Source organism: Eptatretus burgeri, chromosome 16, assembly GCF_056783735.1.
Source record: "Eptatretus burgeri isolate ZD-2024b chromosome 16, Ebu_testis_v1, whole genome shotgun sequence".
NCBI classification, from domain to species: Eukaryota; Metazoa; Chordata; class Myxini; order Myxiniformes; family Myxinidae; genus Eptatretus; species Eptatretus burgeri.
In genome coordinates, this window is record NC_140976.1 from 24,901,109 (window position 1) to 24,924,247 (window position 23,139).

The 23,139-nt window shown below is 39.6% G+C and overlaps 1 protein-coding gene across 1 annotated transcript in view; it reads right to left on the minus strand.

Annotated features, from left to right (window-relative positions):
- Nucleotides 1-23,139, minus strand: part of LOC147010726 (uncharacterized) — a 124,782-nt gene that overhangs the window by 7,416 nt on the left and 94,227 nt on the right. The window contains exons 22-24 of the mRNA XM_085859013.1: nucleotides 22,267-22,392; nucleotides 21,368-22,097; nucleotides 15,141-15,261 (exon numbers count right to left, since the gene is read on the minus strand). Coding sequence (XP_085715139.1) covers nucleotides 15,245-15,261; nucleotides 21,368-22,097; nucleotides 22,267-22,392 — 873 coding nt within the window. The 3' untranslated portion in view covers nucleotides 15,141-15,244. The remainder of the gene's footprint in view (nucleotides 1-15,140; nucleotides 15,262-21,367; nucleotides 22,098-22,266; nucleotides 22,393-23,139) is intronic.

Below are 23,139 nucleotides of genomic sequence, written 5' to 3' on the forward strand. Positions count from 1 at the left end.
TAAAGTGCGATTGAATCACTCAATAACAACCACTTTTCCTTCATTAAAGGTGCTGTATAATGTAATCCTGTTATTTTAAAGAAAATTCATAAAGTTTTGTTGTAGAACTCTGCACCCTCATCAGTCCAATTTTTTTGGGGTTTTCTCTTGCTTTTATTAAATATCTGTTGAAAGGCTAACATAAGAGTATTACCTGTTTTGTTTTTCAAAGGGACAACCCATGCATATCTACTCCTCAAATCAATAACGGTTAAAGCATACTTGTAACCCTTATCATATTGAGTTCAATCAAATCAGCGGACCAGATATAATCAACTTCCTTGGAATAAATCTTCCTTCTATTAAACTTTGTGATTATTGGTTTATGTAATTCATCAGCTAATTGCTCTTCAATCTTAATGACATCATGAGAGCCCATAAGTTTTTTGAATGTCCAAGCCCAAGTTTCAATTTAGCACTGATCATCTTCTTCACGATGAACCTATCAACTTTTTCTCTTAAGGTTGGATTTTGTATTAAAGATAAATTATACAACATTTCTCGATCCGCTTCGTGTTTTTATTCCAATGTCGTGCTATTTCCATAATCAATATCGTGTCTCATGCACACTTCATCAACCCTATTGATAGGTTTGCTCCACGGTTTAGGATTGTCAGCCTCATGTAATCTTTTATTCAAGTTTGTTCCTGGACCACAGAAAGAATACCCTGGTAGATTAAATTCCCCTGGTATTCCAGTTGTTGTAAATTTACTTCCTCATAAAAACTTTTGGATATCTCCCCCTCGTTTGTGTTTGGTGATTAATTTACTCTTTTTAGAGTCACACACCGAACATGTGCCTTTTTGTATTACCCTATTATTTTTACTTTTAACATATGACATATTTTTACTCTTGGTTTTCTTTTTATATTCAAGACAATAACTCATTTATTTATGTGAAAAATTCCTACAGGGTGCGAAAACCTTTTTAGTTTCCAACATGCACATTTGAATCTTCATTTTTAAAACATAAAGAATCCTTAGAAATGTCTTCACTCTCTCCTCCATTTATTTAAGAAAAAAATGTAAAACTTTAATCAAAGTCAATTACACCAACATCATCAATAATAAAATCTTTTCCTTCTTTCTCTTCTTTATCTCCACTTTCTCGTTTAAATATTCTCCCTGAAATCGATGTTGATACTCTTGACACAGATATTTTTACAAGACATCAATTCTTTGTTTTCCTCCTCAGTGCGTTGAGATTGATTTATTTTCTGTAATACCTCCAATCTTTTTAAAATCTCACTGGTTTCCATATTTTTATATTTATTCATTCTCTCTCTCTCTCTTTTCTCTTTTTTTCTCTCTCTCTCCCTCTCCTCCTTCTCCCTCTTCTTCCTCTCCTCCTTCTCTCTCCTCTTTCTCTTTTTTCTCCCTCTCCTTCTCTCTTGCCTCAGTTTCTTTAACTCCTTCCTCATCCCTTACTATCCTTGAACCACTTTCACCCCATAGAATATCATACATATATTCATCTGGATTCTGTGATACTCTTGTATTCACAATTATTTTTCTCATAATAGGAAATCAATAAGATTTGTTGATGATTTCTAAAAGAGTTTTATTTTTCATCACCTTTAGAAGTTCATTTTTATTTAAAATTTTAATCAAATCTCTATTTGTGGGTTTTTTAATATCAGTATAAGGCCAGTTCTTAATTGAAAAATGCCCGTGTATGTTCCAGTTCATAAGGAATGTAAAATCTAACACCCTTTTCTTGTAGGTATCCTGGAATGCAAAAATTATAATTTTCTTGAAGCCTTCCTGTTGTCATTTATGTATCAAAAATATATGATCGATTAATATGATGACATGTAATACCACCCCATCTTCCTGTTGTCAAATCAGTTTGTATTCCTCGGCTTTGTATAATTATCCAATTTACTTCCTTCTTTGTTATATAAACTATTGCTTCACCATCATAGAATTTCCTAGTCCCCGAAATCGTGTATTTGTTGTTTGCTAATTGTGGTTCCACATATTTCCTGATTCTTACCAAGAGGTAATATTCTTCGTTACGAGACTGATTAAAATCGTGCAGGTCTTCTAGGTTGAATGAAAAAGACCAATTATATCCTAAATCACACATATTATACCTCCATTTCTCTATTCTCATATTAACTATACTTCCTTCTTTATAAAATTCAATACTAAGCAGATAATTGAATTTAATAAGAAAAGGTGTATGGTTTGTTGAACCAGGAGTTGTGGTTGTAAATTCTACTTGTTTAACAAAACGTGCTGTTTTATCTAAGGATATATATTGTGATAAATCATTTAATCTCACCAAGTCATTCGCATCAGTCGGACTTGGCTAATTTATTAATTTATAAGCAATTTTCATGTTAATATTTTTTGCTCTTCTATATTTCTGTAGTTCAGCCTGTGCCTTTGTGTAATAATTTGATAAATCAATGTCCAGTTCTTGGGATACACCAACGATAGAACCATCTTTTCCAACATGTCATTTATATTTGAGTAAAAATAATATCATAAATTTTTTTATTTTGTTGAGTTGAAATAACACATATAGACATAATTGACCACAACACTTGGAATTTAATTATTGGACTTGAAATGTTTGATAAACACCATTCTGAAAGAATTTTATTACTTCACCAGGTGGTGGAAGACCATAACTATCAAAATAATATTTAACCGGATTATTATAAATACTGTTACGGTTGTGGAAATTCGCATTACACCATAAAGAGTCCTCAGGTGAGATATATCGGTAAGTTCATGTGTAGTTAGCCCAAACCCGTTGTGTAGAGGGAATATGTGTGATTCATCTGGGCTGCGACGCTTTGAGTTAGCCATTTTTCTTTCACTATTGTTATTTTTGACCATTAAGCTGCCAACAACTCAAACACCACTCCAACAACCAAATCGCCACCATCAACAACGCCCCCAAACAACTCCACCCAAACCGCCACTATCTTCACCTCCACAACCCAACCCCGCAAGCATCGCCTCACCCGCCATTCTCTAACGACGCTCAACAACGCCCCCGAACAACTCCACCACCTTCGCCTTTCTCCTGCACAACTAGCAACCGCACCACCTGTGAACACTGAACGTCGGGCTGTCTAGGGCCCGTTCGGCGATTGGTGACAAACGCATCAAGCCGTGAGCGTGAATGGCAGCCTTTCCGAGGGAGGAATTCGGATCAGAAAAGGCTCACGCCCCTTTTTGCCGCACCAATGGCTGAACAGAGGGTGGCGTGGCCCCGCCTCCAATCGCATTTTGATCCGAATATTTGCATATAGGGGCCTCCCGAGGCCTATAAAGACGCGAGCATAAGGCGACTCAGGGGTTGAGTTGGGTTTTGAGATCAGTTGAGCTGGGTTGAGTTGGGTTTTAAGATCAGTTGAGCTGGGTTGAGTTGGGTTTTGAGTTCAGTTGAGTTGCAGTTGAGTTCAGTTGCAGGCAGCTGGTCAAGTTCAAGTCGAGTCAAGTGGAGACGGAGGTCGGCAACGAGGTTGCGGTGTGGGGGTCGCTCATCTCGTTGCGGGGTCCAAACCAGCCAGCCATTCCCCTCTCCCTGAGCATCAGCAATTCCCCCCCCCCATCCGCGCTGAGATAGTGCGGGGGGGGGGCGTTCCTCCCCCACCCTAAACGTGGTGCCAACTAAACCGCTCGCGCAGAGCACGCCGGAGAGAGCTCGCCGACCACGCCAGGGGCACGGAGTCGGGGCGCAACTGCGCGAACATTGCGGCTTGCCCGCCATCGCGTCACGAGGATGCGGGTAAGACCTTCCGGGTCTTGTGGACCTGGCTGATCCTCCAGGATCCACGTACATTTGGTCTACGGACCTGTCTGCCTTGCCTGTGAGGGTGGCTTTCTTTTCTTTCGGGTTGAATGCATGCTGTGGCGCAGTGTCCAACAGGTAGAACTGTTTAAGTGTTGTAAATAATTGCCCCCTTTTATTCGGTGTTAAGTCTTTCCTTGTATTTGCGTTTGTTGCATGATTGTATGACTGTAAAATACGTGCTTCCGTGTGTGTAAATAAATGTGCATTGCTTGTTGAACTATTTCCCGCTTTGCTTCGTCTCCTTCCTTTTATTGAATCTCCATCTTGCATCACGTAAGGGGTTCGTAGTGGGTTTAAAACGCCCGGTAAATAATCCTAACCATCGAGGTCGACGATAACTCCGCTCGGTTATCTCTGCAGCACGGAACGAACCGCTTAAGCGGTTCGTGTACAAAGTCGACCTGCGGTGAGGTACGATCGCCCAGTCGACCACTCGCGCAGGTACTTAGGTAGATCGAATTTGGCGAGCAACCCTATTATATCCTGCGCGGGTGGGCAATTGGCACGATCGTGTTGAGGTTAAACCCCCACCCGTGACTGGCTCCTGGCGGTGGTTCCAGGAGGGTCACGACTGAATTGTCCGTCCGGTGGGCGACGTGTCGCGATTCGAGTTACGTGGCCGATCGCACGCCGGCGGGCGCGAATTCGCAACAATACAAACCCAATGAGAATCGTTTCCATTATTATCTTCTAACTTCATAATAATATTCTTTGTATTTTTAGACAAGTTTGTTAACTCATCTCTCATACATACAACCACAATGTCAATTTTTAATTTCTTACAATATTTGACAAGTTCTAAATTTGATGTTGTATTCTTTATAATTTCTGTAAACCACTCATCAATGCTCATTTATTGATGATAAAGATATAATCTATTACCCCTTTTCGTTAATTTTACACCTACTAGTGCAATAGAAAAAAGCATATCTCCAACCAACAATCTCGCTTTATCAGGTAGGCTTTCAAGTTTTTCAGCAAAATCTACAAATTTCCACTAATTTGTTAGTTTATACTAAAATCTATAACACCACTTCCACTAATTTGTTTCTCCAACTCTTTGTTATGTCGTTCCAACTCTTTTTGAGCCTGGAGTTGAGCCTTCCTTGCGTTGGCAGTTTTCACCGCTGCTGAAATACCACCCGTCAATGCTCCAGCCGCACTTAAACCAGCAAAAAAAGGAATTATAAATGGGAAAAAATCCTCCACTCGTCTCTCTTATTGAATATTTCTTCAACATTGGTTTTGACATTTTAATTTTAAGTGAGCCAGTATCGTTCAAGATTTTCACCTGTTCTCTTGTGAGCAAAACATCAATTTTTACTGCTGCTTTTCTCGAAATTGTATTAACGTTAATCATACAAGGCCTTTGATTTTGAATACAAGATGATAGTTTATGAAGATTGATTTGATTAACATCTACCCCAGTTGGCACTTTACTACTCATTCATTTATCAAAAAATTATGTGAGACTAATCATAACACCATTATCTGTATTCATCTGTAATCCTGTTTCTTCCAAAAGCAAACAAAAGGTATCAACTTCTTCACTCTCTCCTCTTTCAATGTATAGGGAAGTATCCACTCCATTAGACTTTATGATTTCCTTTTGAGCACTCAAGTCAATCGCATAGAGTGTATACAGGCTTATAAATGCTGTCATATCGAAAATGGGTTCTTTATTTCCATTGCTTTCACACACCTTTTGGTAAGCCTTGTATGCTTCAGCATAATCATTTTTTTCCCAATTAATTTCCAATCTATCTCATGGATAAAATATTCCATCTAGAGAAACGCGAAGTTGTTTCACCTGAGCATTATCACTCAACGCATTATTCTTATCAGTAGCAGTATCACCATCTGTTTTTTAAAAAATGAGCCACAGATATCGTGGCTTTCCTTCCAGAACACCCAAATTCCACGTGCAAGTGGTTTGGTTCAGTTTAACATGTTGGCATCTTCTTTCAAGGTATGATACATTGAGTAGTTTCTTTGAGTTAAGTCTTCTATTCAACATCTCTTCTGTTTTAAGATTAGGAATATATTCACTAATATACCAACTAATTTCATCAATAACAAATTTATTCTGAGCAGCAAAAGCATTAGCAATGCCAAAAAAGCAATCTATTTTCATTATCATTCCTTTGCAGTTGAAATCTAATTTTAAGACCATACAGAACTTTATCATGATCACAAAATCCAAATATACCTTAACGTGGAACTGCCACAGTAAAACTATTACCTGCATTTGTATCATCATTATACATTCCTTTTCTTTGACTATATCCAGGGTCTGTGTTTGTTCCCGTTGCCATATCAGGAATAAAACCTTCGACAGCTTCCTTTTCCCATTCTATCACTAAATGAATATAGTGTAAATTTCATCATTTTAGATGTAACTGAGACATAACCAACTGCTTCAACTTCTTGTGTTCCAATATACAAACGAACACTATCAAACATTTTCCAGAAAAAAATCATTTATGAATGTAGCGTTTGTGTTATTTGCAGCCTTAGTGAATGTAAATTTACACAACAAGAAACTTTTGGCTAGATTCAAAGAAGTTTGTTGATTATTTATTTCAAAACTTTTTGTTCCATTTGTATTCCAGTCTGTTCTAGGTATAGCATTTACCTTGAAGTCGTCTTCTTTTTTAGTAGCGTTTGAGATGACAATGGTATCATCCAAATCATAGATACTATCAATTGTTTCCATACTTGTATTTATTTAGGAAAAAAGATGTTAAAACTTTTGAAACCCTGACCCAAGTATTTGAATTATTTTCTGTCATTCTTGGGGAGACAACTGAGTTTTGCCTTTCTTAAATTATTTTATTGCTTGCAATTTATGGGATTCCTTTTGGGCATCTTTTATACTCTTTATAGCACCCACTACATTTCCCACAGCAGAAGCAGTTGAACCGATTATGTCTTTATGTTTAAGAATAGTTGAACCTATACCCATTAGAGTATAAATTATCCCATCTCCTTTTTTTCTAAATTGATGGCCTACACCCCTTTGTCTCTTAGGTTTATAGTCTCCTCCACCAAGATACATACCTTCACCCTTATAGTATGGAGAAAGGAACATCCCATCCCCTGTAATTATTTTATATTTTCCCAACTCGTGTTTCCTTACAATAACCATCGTATTTCTTTATTGGAAAACTTCACGTAGGTGAATTCTGATGGATATAATTTCTCCATTAAAAAAAATCATGCGATTATCTTGGTCGGTTATCCTAAAATTTACTCTGTATGTGGTTTTTCCAGACACGGGACGATAAACCAGATTTTTTTGGTTCCATATTGAATTTATAACCAATTGAGGTTGAGTATACACTGAATGAAAATATTGTATTTGTTCTTATTCCATCATTATAAGCACCATCAATCAAATCACAGTGAATCAATACCAAATTTATGCCTGAGGATATTTGAATGACATTATCGCTGTAAAACGTCCCATTCGTTTCAATCTTTTTTGAGGAGAAACCCAATAACTCTCTAAATGAATTATCAATTGTGAAATCAACCTTGCAGTTATTTTTAAGTTTAATTGTTGATTTTGAAGTATATTTTTGAATATCTATAACAAGAATTTTTGGTTCATCACCCTGTTCTTTCATAAAGTGAACAATTTTGGAAAATATTTGAGAAATCTCATATGCTCCGGGTGAAACTGTTATCGTTTTGTATTCACTTCCTGGATTATAACTAAACTTATCGTTTTTCTCTGTGATATTAAACAAGGTATTATAAGTTGGCATAGACAATAAAGATGCCTCATATTCTTTTGTTGCGTCAAGTTGTAGTGGGTATGGAAATGAAGATGTGTGGTCAATTGTGAAATTAAAAGTAAGGACTGTGCTTCTCATCTTATTTAATATGGAATAAAATATCTTTGTATTGACATTTATTAATTATTTTCATGCTCATCAACTGGTCTAAAATGGGTGATGCTTCATTAAAACAATTATTTCCAGCCTTCTTACTACCTAACATCAATAACAGTCTATTAACTAATTGTGATGAGTCATTTGGAAGAAAACTAACACCTGAACCAAGCCTACTTAAAGCCTGAATAATGTGTTTCTCCTTCTCATTCTTCCTACTTTTACCAGAAAGACTAACCCTATAATTAAGAGAGTCCAGAAAATCAATATATACTCTATCAGCCTTATTTTTCATTTCCAATGCTTTATCAAAATACTTTGATTCATCCCTCACAGTTGAACCTTGTCTTCCATCATTTGTAAGAAGAAACATTAATCTTGGAGTTAATTTAACAGGTGGTTGAACAGAATTCAAGAACTTTAATTCATCATTAAATATCAATCCCTTTTCTTGAACAAGATGGAATATTGCTGGTTGTTCTGTTGGAATGAGACCTGCTATGGTTTTTGAATTCACTGAATATTCATTGTTTTGAAGAGCCTTCACAATATAATCAGGGGGTTGATTTATCTCTTCCAGTTGTTGAAATAATCCTTCATCATCATATTCTAATTCTCCTATATTCTTCAATTCTTCCTCCATCATTTGACTGAAATGTTTTAACATTTGAAGTTTTTTTAGGAGTATATTCTATTGTGGGAACTGTGGAAGCATCTATAATTTTTTCTTGGGAAGTTTTTAAAAGTGGTTAAAGAAATTTCGCTTGTTTTGTTTCAAATGCTTCTTCACCCGTTAGTTTCTGTCTGCGTTTCTTTATGTCTTCCTGTTGTTTTACAACTTTTGAAACCAACTCTTGATGTTCCTAAAATCTTCTTGCTCTTTCTTTCGCATCCATTTTTTATTGGAAAATATCATTTACTGAATTGTAAAGGTCAACAGGGAAATTTTCCTTTTCTTCATCATTTAAGTAGATGTGTTCAAATAAATCCTTTCTTTAAATATTTCATCAAATTCTTTATTAACATCAATACGAGTTGTAATTTCTTCTTCACTAATACTTGTATCTCTGCTTTTCATATGTTTGCGTTGAGTTTCTTCATCAACAACAAAACAGAATGATAAAATCTTAACTCCATTACCACTCAGATATTTAATAATTTGCCTCATTCCTTCTGGATTAGTTTCTAATATCCCAAGACCACCAGATTTTAGTTTCTTTAACTCACTCTTACAATGTGAATATTTTGTTGTACCAAGAGAGACCTCCTCAAATATTTGTCCTTCATTCCTCCATCGCATATGTTTCTCCACTGAAATGCAGTAATAATCTTCACCTTCTACTACTGGTTGCATTGCTCTGGTTGTTGGAGATACAATACGAATCACATGGTGTTTTTTTTTTTTAACTTACAATATTTTCATTTTTACTATTCAAGAACCTTGATTTATGAGTTTTTCCAGAAGCAGATTTACCCACAAGATTAATAACAATAGTTGCCATTTATATATGTAATTTTTTATAAAATAAAAAATACATCCCTTAATATCTCATCTTGCTTCACAACAATATATTAATATTCTTCAGCCGTGTGTTTCATATAATCCCCAAATTCCTTTTTACTACATAATGTAGAACAATTGTCTCTCCAAAAATTGTTCATATCTATTGAATTTAACTTGAAAAACACAAAAAGTATTAGCATTGTTTCTTATTGAGCGACGAGGGAGTTGAAAGTATGATTGACTAAGATAAATACAATTACAAGAAGAATGTCTCCCTCTTGGGCAGTAGCTATCCATTACTGTTTGGTTTCTCTCATAAACACAATCATCAAAGATAACGAGGTTCTTTTTTTGATTTATCCAAATCTTGGGGTGAAGGTATATCATCCGTATTATCACTAAGAATACAAGTTATAGGTTTTGATTTCTTTTTACATTTCTGTGTATCACAAAATAGTTGTAATCATTTAGTTTGTTTTGAAGTTTAAATAAACTGATTATATCTTCTTTTTGAAGACCCGCATTAAAATCTTTTGAGAGTAGTTGATACTCAGGTTGAAAACTTGACTTTGTAAAAATTATTAAATTATAATATCTGAAAAGTCTGGAGTAAGGCAAGGCAATAAGTTTAAGCATGGTGAAGCAATCCAGGTCGGTAGGAGACGCTGGCCGGTCTCACGGTAGTTGCTTACATGAAAGAGAGTGGCAGTGCCGGCCGGTCCTTAGGCAGTCTCGGCCCTAGCCAACATTTCCCTGAAACCCATGGCTTACGCCTGTCATTGTTCATACCCCATTTCTAACCTAGCAAGGGGTCCTAAAATGCCCATAGCCAACTGCTCAAGGGGAGCCCCCACCTGGTGAAATTGAAGGAGGATCCTAATCCTCCTTGCCATTCCCTTTTGCGCAGCACAAGTGTCACATGATCGACACCATTCCTGTACATCGTGCCCCATATTGACCAAATAAAACCTGTGGCGGACTCAAGATGTTGTCTTTATTCTGCCCAAATGGCCGTCGGAGCTGGTCCCGTGCACCTGGTCCAAAATGGAGGTCTTGAACATATCTAGAATGATCACCAGTCAGAAAGCTTTCTCAGAGGGAATTTCCACAATTTGCGATACAAGATGGTATTTCTCATTGCCAGGGTTTTCCATTGAGCCCAGAATGCCTTTGTTTGTGCTCAGAGGGGGGAGGGGGGTGAGTTCCTATCCACTGGGGCTCTTACCTACCCGGACCCACTTGTGCACCGGCCCCAGCACGGATTCTTTCTGCTGGACCGTGCTCCAAGCCAAAGTGCCAAATTCCTCATCTGCGGTTCATAGCAAACTGGCCCTACCACCCAAGCTGGGGGGTAGACATGCTCCACATACACCCACATTGCACCATTCATTCAATCTTTCAATTCTAAAAAAAAATTAGACACGCACCTCATTCACAGCACATCTCTCTCAACAAACATTCCTCCATTCTTTCCTCAATAGTCGGGACCACGAGGAAGAAGAGGAAAGCATTGTCCTATAGTCAAATGTGGCATTAGGGGCGTGCATCCCATGCAATTGCCTTTGACAAAGGCCTTTGACATTTTGAACAAATGACGGGGCCCCCACACGACTGATTGTGGTTCACAAACTTTTGAGACAGGCCCTTGAGGGTGGGATCTCACTTTGCCTGTTTTTATCTTAATTAGCACATCACAAATTTGTAGTGAGATGACGCCAGGCCCTGCCAAGGTGATGTGAGCTTCAGGCATCTGCCCTTCCTCCTCTGGGGATTGAAGAACCAAATCTTCATCCCCGGGGGTACTTATTCGCCTGGCTCTGGTGGTCGTACCTGCACTTCATTCTTACACCCGCCAGATGGAGTTGGTGGCGTGTGAAGCCATAGACCCTTTCCATACCTTCCTGCAAGTGAAGCGTGTAACACTCCCCCGGCAGTCTATCAGGATGCTCGTGTGTCGGACCGCACAGCCAAATCGATGGGAGCCTGTAGCTCCCGTCCATCCGTGAGCAGCACTTGGCTACATGCTGTAGCTCCATGTTGACTAGTTCAGTTGGCCATTAACAAATACGGGAGATGTTCATCCCAGTCATCCTGATAGGTGGTGGTAAATAGTGTAAATTGTTGAATTAAATTTCATTAATCTTTCCACCATCCCATCAGATTGTGGCCTGAATTGACCCAGATAGCTCAGATGGCAGAGCACTGGCAAGGTTCACCTGAAGACTAATGAGGACTTAGGTTCAATTCCCCATCTGGATGTGTAATTTTTTCCAACATATACATGTAATGTTTGTTTCCCTGTTCAATTATAATAATCATAATAAAATTTATACAATTCCAAATGTTAACAGAGTGGGGTGGCTTAGTCCAAATATTCAAAAGAATTGTGCATTTTGTGATACAAGCACCAAATTTGGCACAAATGTACATTAATATGTTGCGAACATTTTCAGATATTGGGCCACTTGAAATTCTCTCTTTATGTCCACCACATTGGGTTTCAAAATGGCCGCCACTTGAAATCTACATTTGCTATTATTTCTGGACGTAATGCAGCTATTGACTTGATTCTGGTATCTAAATGTATGTTTTTGGGGGCAAGGAATCCAATGGTACCATTTTCAAAATGAAAGGCCCAGTCAACAGGATTACAGGACACAAAACAAGAGCGAGCAATGTCGGCAGTTGTCTTCGCTGAACTCGTCCTCTACATTCAAGAAACCAGACAAGATGAGGAGACGGCACCAGTATTCAGATTGGCTGACCTTGTCCAGCTCTATCAGTCCAGAATGGAACAGCTAGGAGTCCAGCTCAACACGAGAGTCCACTCCACATGACTGAAACAGAGACTATTGGCTCAGTTTCCTGACATGCGGGCACACACCAAGGGGAGAGACATCCTGATGGCATTTGAAGAAGATGTCGGTGCTGCTCTTGCCAAAGCCTGCGAGCTGGACAGTGATAGTGATGCAGTCCATCTTGCCCATGCTGTACAAATTGTTGAATTTCAACACACTTGAACCAACACTGGAGACGGCAAACAGCAGACACATGTCATCATGATCAGACGCCAAGTGTACAGGCCTCATTTGTGAAAGATGTTCGCTCTCTCGTCGGTGTCATAGAGGAGATGGGCAACCCATTCGAGGAAGAGAGTCAGGATGTAGTCAAACTGGACACAAAGGAGATCGCAGATCCTGCTGCTGTGGAGACCGTGATGAATGCCAAGAGGATTGGCCAAGAGCAGTTTGAGGCTTTCACCAGAGAGTGTCTGTTGGACAGAACAAAGGCAGTGGACGCACCCATTCCTCGGAACAAGCTGAAGGTGTTCAGAACTTCTACTCCAAGAAGCCAGAGCATAGGTCAACAACAGCTCGCCTCCATCAAGAATGACCATGAACTCTTCGCACGCCTGTACATTGGCTGCCAGACGAGGGATGGAAACCTTGAGGAGTTCTTTTGTCACGAGAATCAGGCATGTCCTCCTGCATTGTCTGATGGTGGAAGCCTCTGCACTGGTACCAAGAGTGATCTCCTCACATGCTTGGAAGAAGTCTCCGACGCAAAGACAGAGACTCCTGTCACGACCTGTATTGTGCTTGATGGAGCAGCCACTACTGCCAGATCTGACCTCACTCGCCCTATGTAACCATGAAGAAGCTGACAGTCGGATGTTGCTGCATGCATCTCACGCAGTCCAGCATGGACACCATGCAATACTCATCCGGACTGTAGACACCGATGTTGTGGTGCTGGCAGTGTCCCTGGCACAGGAGTTGCAACCAGAAGACAAACTGTGGCTGGCATTCGGAACAGGCCAGAGTTTCCGATACCGAGCAGCACACAAAATAGCAGCTGGATTGGGACGAGAGAAGGCTCGTGCACTGCCAATGTTCCACGCTCTCACTGGATGCGACACTGTGTCTAGTTTTCATAGACATGGCAAGAAGACTGCGTGGGCAGTCTGGACGGTACTGCCAGAACTCACTGAGGTGCTGCCACTGCTGTCCTCTGCACCTCGTGACATACCAGACGATGCAATGCGCATCATCGAGAGGTTCGTGATCCTGTTGTATGATCGAACCAGCAAATGCACAGACATTGACAAGGCCAGGAGGAAACTCTTCGCAAGGAACAACAATGTGCAGCTCATCCCTCCAACGAAGGCAGCTCTGGAGAAACATGTCAAGAGGGCAGTGTATCAAGGTGGACATGTGTGGCATCAGATACTGCTGCCAGCACCAGAGCTCCCTCCACCAACCAACTGGGGTTGGTCTAGGACTGGAGAAGGACAGTACACACCTTACTGGACCATGCTAACTGAGGCAGCTCACAGCTGCATTGAGCTGGTTTCTTGCAAGTGCAAGAAAGGGTGTGTGAGGTGCTGCAAGTGCAAAAAGGCTGCCCTTCAGTGCACAGCCCTCTGTGTGTGTGAAGGGGACTGCACATGACAATGAGTCAACAACATACATGTACTTGTGGCAATGCTGAACTTGTTAACATGACACTGTTTATGTACACGTATCTTCAGTACTGGAATATACCTAGCCTGAGATACCAGTACACCTAGCCTCAAATACTAGACCATGTAGCATGTCAGTATTATACCGAAGACATTTACAGAACAAAGACATTATTTTCAAAGTATTGTGTTGAATCCAATATTTGCCAAGATAATTTCCAAATAAAATTATATAACAGACTGTGATAGATAATATGAAGTTGAAAATGGTACCATTGGATTCCTTGCCCCCAAAAACATACATTTAGATATCAGAATCAAGTCAATAGCTGCATTACGTCCAGAGATAATAGCAAATGTAGATTTCAAGTGGCGGCCATTTTGAAATCCAATATGGCGGACATAAAGAGAGAATTTCAAGTGGCCCAATATCTGAAAATGTTCGCAACATATTAATGTACATTTGTGCCAAATTTGGTGCTTGTATCACAAAATGCACAACAGGTTTGCTATGCTGCTACACTAACACATCGATATTGTATGACAAAGTCACACTCCAATTTATCGAACGATCACAAAAAACCCTCATTATTAAATGGGCTACCCCATGCCCATGGCAGAAAACTGTTGGTTTTTTTTTTGTTTAAATCAGAGCACTTGTCCAACGGATGAAATGAAATGACACCAATAGTGCTAAAAAGCGAAAAAAGCTCAACAATGGCTGTTTGAGATATCCAGACAATGTTGAACGGATGCTAGGACATACTTGCGCTTCAAGCTACATGTCAGAATGTTCCAAAAACAAGCAACTGTCATGGTAGGTAGTGTCGATGGTTCCCTGATATCTTCAAAGGATAGTAGTGGGTATCCGGGGTGTGACTGTGGTTGTGGGGTTCATAGCGGTTGGGGTGAGATGGTGGAAGCATTTGTTACGGTTATGGTGATGTAGTTGAAGCATTGTAGATGATGATATGTTGTATGATATAACCCAGGCAGAGTGCTGGCTTCGCATAACCACAACAATAGCGTTGTACGTCATCACGTGTATACATACATTAACCATCTAACATGATGTCGTACTCACCCATTCTTCCTGGTTCACTATGGGGGGGGAGGGGCGGTGAGGGGAATAAAGTGCATGTGAGGCCAACGAGATGGGTGTTAGGACAAGGAGGCAAGGTGGTTCGCTGCAAAGTTGGTTGGTGAGAATTTCCTAAATGTGGTGCGAATGAGGAACTCGTACTCAATACAGCATTGTACATCATCATGTGTCAGGTCAGGTCAGGTATGGAAGCATGCGCCGGAGCAGCACTTCGCTGCGTATGTACATACATTAACCATTCTCATGATATCATACTCACCCATTCTTCCCGGTTCACGATCGTCATATTTTACTTTACTTTTTATTAAGACCGAGCAGCTTACCTCAAACAAATAAAGGTCGGTGGTCTCTCTGTTTTCCATCGCCTCCTTTCTGGTCTTGCACCCACTGTTCTTTCTGGTCTTGCACCCACTGTTCTTTCTGCGCTTCATCTCCCCCATGTTCCTGTGGGGCACACATGGTCCACCATCAACCCCCTTCTAATGAAACTGCCGAAATCCAGGATCACTGCTCACCTACGCTCATTCGTTCCTCCTTTTTTCCCACCTGTCGAACCAATGTCCAAATTCTCTTCAATCTCATTCTTCCCACCAGACCTTCAAAACAGCAGGTTTTTTGTGTCTAACACTCCCCCCCCCCCCTTCCCGTTCACTGTCCTGTTGCATCCTGGTCCATTCAATGTACTAGTTCTTCAACAAGCCTCGACTACACACACAAAAAAGTTTTAAATAATTGGTGATAATTTCATAGGTATAAGCCTAAACTGAAAAATCATCACAAAGAACAAAATTATTCAGAAAGAATGTATGTCTAATCATTTATTAATCGTATTTTTGCCCAGCACAGTCTTTTAGAAATCGTTTTATTTCTACAATTTTATCTTTTTAAAAAATTATTTCAGCAAAATTTCGGTGATGATTTGATTACTCATGTTTTTGTGCAATTCCCATTTTAATTCCTCATCAATTTACATTCAAATCTCCCAAACTTTACTTGAATGAGTCAAATGTTAATTCATACATGTTCATGATCATTGGTTCATTTGGAAATGGAAATTATTTCTTATAATTGCCGAACCAAGCTGGCACATGTCGAATACGTTATATGAGTAAGTTTTGTATACGTTAAGTTTGTATACGTTAAAATGGAAATTATTTCAAATAATTTCAAAATTATTATTTTGGAAATGGAAATAACATCACATTGTAAGGAAAAATAATCATAATAATAATAATAATAATAATAATAATAATAATAATAAACAACTGCACAAGTCGAATTTTGTTCTTTGAAGAATTTTTTATTTATTATTATTTTCTATTTTCTCCACACCATGAAGCCGAATAGAAGAGCGAGGTGAGAGGACGGTAAAAAACAAGGAATTGATAGTGCGACAGTGGGGCCTGAATTGGACAAAATGAGCAAGGGAATAAACGAATAGGAAAAGGGGATAGAGAGCAGAGGAGGAAATGCAGTAACTTGCAAGTAAAGGGCTGGGATAGGTCTATTAAAGGGAGTAGAAAATATTTCAGGAAGGCCAGGCCAACCAAACTGGTAATGTAAATTTAGCATACATAATAACAGCGTTTCTAGTACTATGTATGCAAAATATTTATCAAAATTTGTAGAAATAAAGGTGTAAAAAGTCTGATTTAATGTAATTTGGTTCCAGACTGTAAGGCAACAAAAGGTGAAAAATTTGAAAGAGGGTGTAACTTTCGATAGGCACTGTACAACTATAAAAAGTATTGGAAACGTTTTTTCTTAATCATGCAAATCATGGCAAACCGGTATACCAGTAATACCGTGCACCTGCACCTGCACCTTGTTAAGTGAGCTTGTCATAGACCGACCATGTTTCACAGTGTCGAGAACATTCGTTCAAATTAGCAGCAAGTCCTCTCCAGCTTTGGTATGTCATTATGTTTATTATCATCGCATAAAATTGGTGATATGGGTACACAACCTTATATTCACTTGATGAGGTTTTTTAATTCTGAGAATTTATTTTCAATATTCTAAAAAGTCTGAAGGGGTCAAAGGTGCCTTAAAAGGTCTTAAAAGGGTGTAAAGGTTGAATGGGTCGAAAGTGTCTCAAAAGTCATGAGGGTTTTACCCAAAAGAGTCTAAATTGTCAAAGGGGTCTTAAAGGGTATAAAGGGGTCCAATGGGTCTTAAAGGCCCTGTCACACCTTGACGATTTAGCCAATGTATGCCTGACGTGTGCAAAATTGGGCTGAAACGCCAGCGCACGTCGAATACGTTATGGGTAAGTTTGTATACGTTAAGAGCACGCTGGCATACATCGTAGTACGCTGGCATACGTCGTAGAACGCTGGCATATGTCGTAGTACGCTGGCAAACGTCGTAGTTCGCCGAGCTGTTAGACAAATTTTCCATGCTTGAAATTTCCCGACGTATGACTCACACGTTCCGCATAATGCTGGCCATAAGTTGTAGGCACGTTACGCGATCGTTGATACACGTCGACACACGTTACTTGTAAGTTACTCATAAGTCGAAACAGTCGAGGTAAAGGCCCGGTCACACCTTGACGTTTTAGCCAACGTATGCCGATTTTTGAATTTTTTTTCTAAAACGCTAGCACACGTTGAATACGTTATGGGTAAGTTTTGATAACATTGAGAGCACGCTGAAAAACACTGCCATACGTCGTTGTACGCTGGCTTTAAACGTTGTACTTTTTGGTTGTCCTCAATTTTTTTCATGCTTGAAATTTCACGTCGTATGCCGGCGTATGACTCACACGTTCCGCTACGCTGGCCACAAGTTGTATACACGGTCTGCGATCGTTGACAGACGTCAACACATGCTACTTGTAAGTTAATCATAAGTTGAGACACGCCGAGGTAATGTTTAGCATACCCGAAACTTATTTCTAACCTATGATTAACGTGTTGTTGGCACGTTACGCGATCGTTGCCACACATCGACAGACGTTACTTTTAAGTTACTCATAGGCTGAAAGACGTCGGTATAATGGATCGTCCTTGCGTCAGCATCCACGGCCACGACCAGGACACTTATTTGCAGCATTCTTCAAACCTTTCTTCGGCATGACGAGGATGTTCACACTTCGATGTCTAGCTTGGCTATGATTCCAATTGTCCATCGGCAGCGTCTATTTAAAATAGTCGAGTTTGAGCGTTTTAACACGTTCAGAAGAAACGCTTCAAATTTCCAAACCCCAGCGTCAAAAAACAAAGGCGAGTGACAGCAATTTAAATCGTTCATTGTAAACAATGAAAATAGCTGAGTGGTACCGTTTAAAAGTCGTTGAGTGTAAAAAAAATCCAATTGTTGAGCACAAGCGTCTACTTTCAATAGTGGAGATGCAGCCATTTAAATCGTTGAGTTTATCATTTAAATCGTTAAATCGTTAAACGCAAGGACGATCCATCATAACCCACACCCTCCCCCTCACACTCACCTACTACTGCCAACATGAACAAACTACTACTAATACTAATACTGATACTGATACTGGTACTGTTACTGCTGACATGGACATCGACTCAAAAAGGACTCGAAAACACTGTTGGGTTCCCCTTTTATGAACACCATTTTTATATACCAATTCCCAAAACCGCTGGGAACACGTCTTTATATGGCAGTTGTAAGCTAGAAACACGTTCATTTTTTTTTTTTTTTGTCGACCGGAAGACGTCATTGGAATTAAATACGTCGACGTGTGTTGGGACTACGTAAAGAATTGGTTCAAAGCACGTCAAACATAAGTTAGAAATAAGTTTCGCGTAAAAAAGACATTACCGCGACGTGTTTCGACTTATGAGTAGCTTATAAGTAGCCTTTGTGGACGTGTGTAAGCGTCCACATACCGTGTGTAAAACGTATCCCCATCGCATGCGGAACGTGTGTCATACGCCGAGTATGTCGTAAAATTTTGAACATGTTTAAAATTTCTTGACGTACTCTACTTACTACGATGTATGATAGCGTACTTTAGCGTTGTATTGACGTATACCAAACTTACTCATACCGTATTTGACGTGCCCCAACGTTTTAGACACATTTTTCTTAGGTCGGCATACGCTGGCAAGATCGCCAAGGTGTGACCGCGATGTTGACACTTCCATTTCGACGGCAGTTATGATTCGAATCGTTGTGCATCAGCCTTTTAATAGGCTACGTCACGACATCGTCGGCGATGCGTGCAACGCGCTATGCCTAAGTTAGACTATCGTTGGGCATCGGTTGTGTAGGCCGACAACAGGTTCAGCATTCGTTGGTATAAGTTATCTATAACACAACGAAACGTTCGGTGTCTGTTACCAATGCGTTATACATAAGACCAAGTCGCTATGAATACGTCCGAATCTTTAAAAAAAAACATCAAAAGTTCAACGTAAGCCAGCGTTTTAGATACATTTTAATACGTTGCCATCGCTGGCTAAAACGTCAAGGTGTGACCGGGCCTTAATGTTTAGCGTACCCGAAACTTATTTCTAACCTATGGGTAACGTGTTGTAGGCACATTACGCGATCGTTGACACACGTTACTTGTAAGGTACTCATAAGTCGAAACACGTCAATGTAATGGTTAGCGTCAGTGTTCCAGACTCCCTGTTTTTTTAAAAAAAAATTTCTTCTTCAGTATGACAGTGATGTTGACACTTCGATTTCTAGTGCGGTTATAATATAATATAATTAAAAGGCTGCCGCTCAACGATTTAAATCATAACCGTCATACCAAAGAAAAAAAAACAAAAAAAAAACAGGGAGTCTGGAACACTGACGCTAACCATTACCTTGACGTGTTTCGACTTATGAGTAACGTACAAGTAACGTATGTCGACATGTATCAACGATCGCGTAGCGTGCCTACAACTCATGCCAGCGTATGCGGAATGTGTGTCATATGTCGAGTACATCGAGAAATTTTCAACATGCTGAAAATTTCTCGACATACAATGACGTATGCCAGCGTACTACGACGTATGCCAGCGTGCTCTTAACGTATACAAAACTTACTCATATAACGTATTCGACATGTGCCAGCTTGGTTCGGCAAATTTTTCATACGTCGGCATATGCTGGCTAAAACGTCAAGGTGTGACAGCGGCTTCACACTTCGATGTCTAGTGCGGTTATGATTTGAATCGTCAAGCCGCAACCTATTAATAGCCTACGCCACATGATTGTCGGCGATACGCTTCCGCGCGCTATGCATAAGTTAGACTATCGTTGGGCATTGGTTGTGAACGCCAACAACACGCTCAGCATTCGTTGGTATAAGTTATCTATATGTGATTAAAACGTTCTGTGTACGTTACTAATACGTTATGCATACGTCCAACACGTTATTATATGCCCAAAAATTTAAAAAAAACATCAATAGTTCAGCGTACGCCAGCGTTTTACATACATTTTGATACGTTGCCATACGCTGGCTAAAACGTCAAGGTGTGACAGCGGCTTAAAGGGCGAAAGAGAAAATAAGTCCAAAAATTGAACAACAAAGAAAACGACAAAAGCATAATGAGGTTTTTGCACAAATATCGTTAAAAAGTCTCAACAATTTTTGCCTACTCCTCAATTGTTGATGTTTAAGCAAGATGAACTCAGAGTGGGGAGGAAAAGTAGATGTATGAAGAAGGGTGGTACTGTAGAGACAGCATGAGAAGTTAAGGAATTGGAGCCGGACATATGTCAAAGCAGGTAGTGGGATGGGTAAGGGTGGGAAGGTCATGGTGAAGAGATTTGTCAAGGCCTCTATACTATATTTTAGAAGGTCAAGGCCTCTATATTTTAGTGTGCAGCACAAACTGTCCATGCCAGGTCAAGAGTGGCAGTTACCCCTAAGCTACTTATATGTGACACGTTTGACTTTTAGAAATGATAACTTGAGGGTACACAGCAGAGTTGCACAATAGCAAAGTGGAGAAGAAGGAGATAATGGGGAAAACTGGCAGATGTTGGAGAAACAGAGGGGATGAACCCTGGCTCTAATGGCAATAACAGGGGCAGCAAAAAGCAAAGAGGATATGAAATGGAAGATATGCGAAAAGAAAGAAAATGACTTGCCCTCTAAGCAGCCATTGTGAGTGGCATGTGCAAGTATAGCATGAGATTAAGCAGAAAGAGACAGAAAGCTGGGTGCTTGTAGTGAGGTGGAAAAAGAGAGTGAGGCATAGCAGTTGGCCTTCACAAAAGTTGGGTGGATTAGATTGCATAAAAAAGTTGGAAACTAAGGAGTTACAAACACATGAAACAAACAAAAAAACCTTAGCTGCAAGAGCTATGGCATGTATGTCAATTAACAGTTTCTGGTAGAAACCAGACTATAATGAGAAATAAAAATGTAAAAATGACCGGGATCTTTTGTTGGAGAGTAATAAAAGGAGAAATTTGAGCAATGACCGAGCATGAGTCATTGACCTATGAGTAAGCTGAAACAAATGAAAATAGGATGTAGTAGAGGACATTCAGTATTTCATCATGTTGTGAAGCATAAAAGAAAGGTAGATACAGAGGAGATTGAAAAGATGGTTTGGAGTACCACCAGCACCTTGGTTTGGAGTACCACTAGCAGCTTGGTTTGGAGTACCACTCGCACTTTGGTTTGGAGTACCACTCGCACTTTGGTTTAGAGTACCACTCGCAGCTTGGTTTGGAGTACCACTCGCAGCTTGGTTTGGAGTACCACTCGCAGCTTGGTTTGGAGTAGCACTCGCAGCTTGGTTTGGAGTATCACTCATAGCTTGGTTTGGGGTACCACTCGCAGCTTGGTTTGGAGTAGCACTGGCAGCTTGGTTTGGAGTACCATGAGCAGCTTGGTTTGGAGTACCATTATCAGCTTGGTTTGGAGTACCACTAGCAGCTTGGTTTGGAGTACCACTCACAGCTTGGTTTGGAGTAGCACTCGCAGCTTGGTTTGGGGTACCACTCGCAGCTTGGTTTGGAGTAGCACTGGCAGCTTGGCTTGGAGTACCACGAGCAGCTTGGTTTGGAGTACCACTATCAGCTTGGTTTGGAGTACCACTATCAGCTTGGTTTGGAGTACCACTATCAGCTTGGTTTGGAGTACCACCAGCAGCTTGGTTTGGAGTACCACTCGCAGCTTGGTTTGGAGTACCACTCGCAGCTTGGTTTGGAGTAGCACTCGCAGCTTGGTTTGGAGTAGCACTAGCAGCTTGATTTGGAGTAGCACTTTCATTTTTGTTTGCAGCTTCAGCATTAAGGTCAGTTTTCCATGGAGTCAAAGGTAACTTTTCAAACCAAACATGGTTCATTATCCCCTGGAAAACAAAATAACATGTGAGAATCAAATGTAAACACCAACAGGAAACACCTTTACCTGTGAGTGAGACTTTTTCTCCACAACAGCAGGAGCCATATACCTCCAGCACAGGTAAACAGGCTTATTCATACAAATCAAATCACTTGAAACAGTCATGAGTCACTCACCTTCGTAGTGATCCTCCTCAGGGGATTTTTACAAATCATGCAGGTTAAAAGTGAAGCGCAGGATTCGGTTACAAAGAGCGGAGGAGCGTAAGTTACATTCGTGTAACTGTCGAACACTTCAAGGTACTATTGAAACGACAACAAAAAAGATATCCGACATGAAAAAATGCACACATTTACATTATAATCACTTTGTATGTGTGTATGTATGTTTGTATGTATATATATATATATATATATATATATATATATATATATATATATATATATATATATATATATATATATATATATATATACATATATATATATATATATATATATATATATATATATATATATATATATATATATATATATATATATATATATATATATATATATATATACACACACACACACATCAACATACATACATACATACATACATAGGGGTAATCCGTGTCAAATCAACAAATGCCTCCAGGTCGACCATCTCAGATTTTCATGATTTTTTTTGTGTGGGTTGGACAAATATTGAACAGAAAAAATGTCAAATAGTTCTGTATTCCAAGGAGTTTTTGAGATATGACCCCAAGAGCGTGTTAAGGTTGGTTGAAGAAAAACGACCCCCTAATTATCCTTCAATTTCAGCAACCCATTTCTTGGCATCTGTTTGAGATAAAGCAATGAAATTTTTTTCCTAATGCAACTTTTATGGTATTTTAAAGAAGAAATAAAGCCGGATACATTGCAGAAAAAATGAGGCCTGTAGCCACCCTTAAAAATGGTAAAAATCAAAATAGCACGACTGAAACGGGCAACTTTGACCCATGTTAAAGTACCTTTCATTTATTGTGTCACCCATGTAATTTTTTGTGTGAAAAATATACT